This window comes from Mirounga leonina, unplaced genomic scaffold, assembly GCF_011800145.1.
Source record: "Mirounga leonina isolate KUSES-001 unplaced genomic scaffold, KU_Mleo_1.0 Mir_114, whole genome shotgun sequence".
In the NCBI taxonomy this organism is placed as follows: Eukaryota; Metazoa; Chordata; class Mammalia; order Carnivora; family Phocidae; genus Mirounga; species Mirounga leonina.
The window spans coordinates 12,432,699-12,436,259 of NW_023270265.1; the positions used below are offsets into that span (position 1 = coordinate 12,432,699).

Sequence of the window (3,561 nt, forward strand, 5' to 3'; positions counted from 1 at the left end):
CTCTCCAAGGTGGCAATCAAGGTATCCGTCAAAGTTGTGGTCTATCTGAAGGTTGACTCAGGAGGGATCCATGTTCAAGCTCATTCACGTGGCTGTTGACAGGATTCAGTTCCTTATTAACTGTGGATCAGTTCCTTGCCATTTGGACCTCTCTAACATGTCAACCAGCTTCATTAAAGCCTGCAAAAATAGAAGGTCATAGGGCAAGATGGAGGTCACAGTCTTTTGTAACTTAATCATCCCATCACTTTTCACCTATTTGTTAGAAGCAAGTCACCAGATCCAGAGCACACAATAGTATAAACAGCAGGAGGGGAGGAGGTTTGGGAACCATCTTAAAGGCTGCCTGTAACAATTATCTTCAACCCTGTCCAGGGAAGATGACCATTTCCCCTAACTTAAGCAAAAATTATCTCTAGAAAATTAGGTTTAGAGTTCTACAAAGTTCTTGATATTCTCAAAACCACTACTAGGCATTTGGTGAACATTTCATGGTTTTTTTGTTTGTTTTGTTTTTTTGTTTTTCACTGTTTAAGGAATTTTTATTAAAGCAAGAATTTTATAATCCAAATTATGTTTCCTTGCTCAGTTATCAATTGTGTTATTTAAAACATAAGTGACATTTTGGGGGCGCCTGGGTGGCTCAGTCGTTAAGTGTCTGCCTTCGGCTCAGGTCATGATCCCAGGGTCCTGGGATCGAGCCCCGCGTCTGGCTCCCTGCTCTGCGGGAGGCCTGCTTCTCCCTCTCCCACTCCCCCTGCTTGTGTTCCCTCTCTCGCTGTGTCTCTCTGTCAAATAAATAAATAAAATCTTTAAAAAAAAAAAAAAAGGGACATTTTGAGCTATTCCACAGTAAAGAATTACAAAATTAAAGAAAGGAATACTTTAAATTTTTGTACTTTGCTGAAAATTCTTTTTCCCAGGGTCTATAAAACATTAATTTGTTTTTATATTTTACCTTTTTTTTGTGGGGTTTTTTGTTGTTTTTAAATCAATAAGTAATCTAGGACTAGCATTATGTTTGCTAGACCTGGCATTTGCTCGGTACATAAGGTTCAAAGTTTCCTTTCCTTTTTTAATTTATTTTGTATTTTGCAATTTTTTTCCATAATGTTTAAGTTTTTCGATGTTTAGATATTTTTCTTCCGTGAAGCACGAGTTTCTTTTGGGGGTCCCCGGTCAATTTTAAACAGTTGGAATACCAGTGGCACTGTTAGCTGCTTTCTGGGCAGCCTCTTTAGCTCGGTGGGCTTGTAGTACAGCTACAGCTTCATCAACTTGAGAACGGAGAGACTCTGGAGACTCAAACATATGAAGAAGTTCTGAATTACCAATCTCCAACAACATGCCAGTGATTTTACCAGCAAGAGTAGGGTGCATGGCTTGAATTAGAGGAAAGAGCCGTTCACCCAACATTTGCTTTTGCTCTTGAGGAGGGGCAGATGCCAACGTGAAAGCAGTCAAAGGCTCCTGACCTTGTACATGAACAGCAGGCTGCTGCACGGTAACTCGTGGCTGTGCATTAAGATGCTGTTGAGGATTGCGAACTCCCGCAGCGTACTTATACTGTGGAACGGTGCGGACAGCAGGTGCCGCCGCGGGACGTGGCCCCACCGTCTGTGTTGATGTGTTAGCAACATGCTGTGTCGACATGACTCATGAAACCTGTGAAGAAGCTGGTCTCATGGTACTAAATGGTGGTCTAGGAGCGGCTGGGCGGATAGCACCGGGCATATTTTGGAATGGGTGAGGTCTGGCACTCTGAGCAGTCCAGCGAGGACTTGGTCTTAGTTGAGCAATTTGGCTAGGAGGATAGCATGCAGCACGGTTCTGAGTCTGTTGGATAGCTGCCATGAAGTAATCTGAAAGAGGTGCTGGCTGGTAGGGGTTGATGACAGGACTGGGCACAGCTCTTACACTTGCCATTCTCTGCATATCCTGGTTAGTGAGGTGAGTCTGGCGTTCTTCTTTGCGCTGAGCTAAAGCTACATACAATGGCTTGGTGGCCACAATTCTACCATTCATTTCTGTAACTGCTTTTGTGGCTTCTCCTGGGGAGGAGAAACATACAAAACCAAACCCTTTGCTGCGACCACCCTCCATCATAACCTTTGCACCAGTGATTGTACCAAAAGGAGAAAACTCTTTCCGGAGACGTTCATCATCAATACCATCATCAAGATTTTTCACATAAAGGTTAACACCCTGGTATCTGGTGATCCCATCTTGCTTCATCTGTTCAAATTTGCGCTTAAGTTCCGTCTGCCGTTCCACTTTTTTCTGAGCTCGACCAACGTAAATTTGTTTTCCATTGAGCTCCTTTCCATTCATCTCATCCTCAGCTTTCTGTGCATCTTCATGCCTTTCGAAGCTTACAAATCCAAAACCTTTGGATTTTCCATCAGTCATTACTTTCATACTTAAGGCAGGTCCAAACTTGCCAAAGAGATCCTTACGGTGCTCATCATCCGTATCTTCTCCAAAATTCTTGATGTAAACATTGGTGAACTCTTTTGCCCTAGCTCCGAGTTCTGCTTCTCGTTCTTTAGGAGACTTAAATCGTCCAACAAATACTTTGCGATCATTTAGAAGCATCCCATTCATTTTTTCAATAGCTCTTTCAGCTGCTTCCTGTGTCTCAAAATGTACAAATCCATAACCTTTGGAACCATTTTCATCACAAACCACCTTACACGAAAGGATGTTACCAAAAGCAGAAAATGTACCATACTGTGCTTTATTACCAATGGATTTGCCCAAATTTTTAATGAATATGTTGCCCACTCCACTTTTGCGAAGTGATGGATCACGCTGAGACCACACGATGCGTACTGGCTTTGCCCTTTATAACATCAAAATTCATGGTGGCCAAAGCGCGCTCCGCGTCCGCCGGCCGCTGGAAGTTCACATGCGCGTAGCCCAAGGAGCGGCGGCTGATCCTGTCCCTGCAGACCTGGATGGAGAGGATGGGCCCGGCCGGGCTGCCCTTCTCGTAGAGCATCGCCTCGGTCACGTCGGGGTGTAGGTCCCCCACGTAGAGCGAGGCCATAGGGTAGCTGGGGGCGCTGGGGTTCATCTCGGCACGGCCGCCCGCAGGGCGGAGGAGAGCGAGCGCTGGGCCGGGGGCGGAGCCGGGGGAGGGGAGCGGGGGCAAGGGCAGAGGGACAAAAATCACCCGGAATCGAAAACTCCCCAACGGCCGCAGAACGGGGTCGATGGGCTGCCGCCAGCGGCTGGCTGTTGGCTGCCGGCTGGGAAGCGAGGGTGGCGCCGTCGGGTCAGGGCCGCGGGAAGGCCTCGGTCTCTTGGTTCCTCCTTGGAGCTGCTGCGGGGCCGCGGGCGGGTCGGTCTCGGCTGCTTCATCGGGTTATTTTATTTTATTTTTTTTTAAGATTTATTTATTTATTTATTTGAGACAGAGAGAATGAGAGAGAGAGAGCACATGAGAGGGGGGAGGGTCAGAGGCAGAAGCAGGCTCCCTGCCGAGCAGGGAGCCCGATGCGGGACTCGATCCAGGGACTCCAGGATCATGACCTGAGCCGAAGGCAGTCGCCCAACCAA

General features: G+C 46.9%; 1 protein-coding gene across 1 annotated transcript; it reads right to left on the reverse strand.

The window, feature by feature from the left end:
• Positions 1-973: 973 nt before the first annotated feature.
• On the reverse strand, positions 974-3,076 carry LOC118020543 (polyadenylate-binding protein 1-like). Its single transcript, XM_035020296.1, is given in 2 exon segments — positions 974-2,838; positions 2,840-3,076. Coding segments are annotated over 2 exon segments (1,419 nt in total). The 3' UTR covers positions 974-1,656.
• Positions 3,077-3,561: the final 485 nt, after the last annotated feature.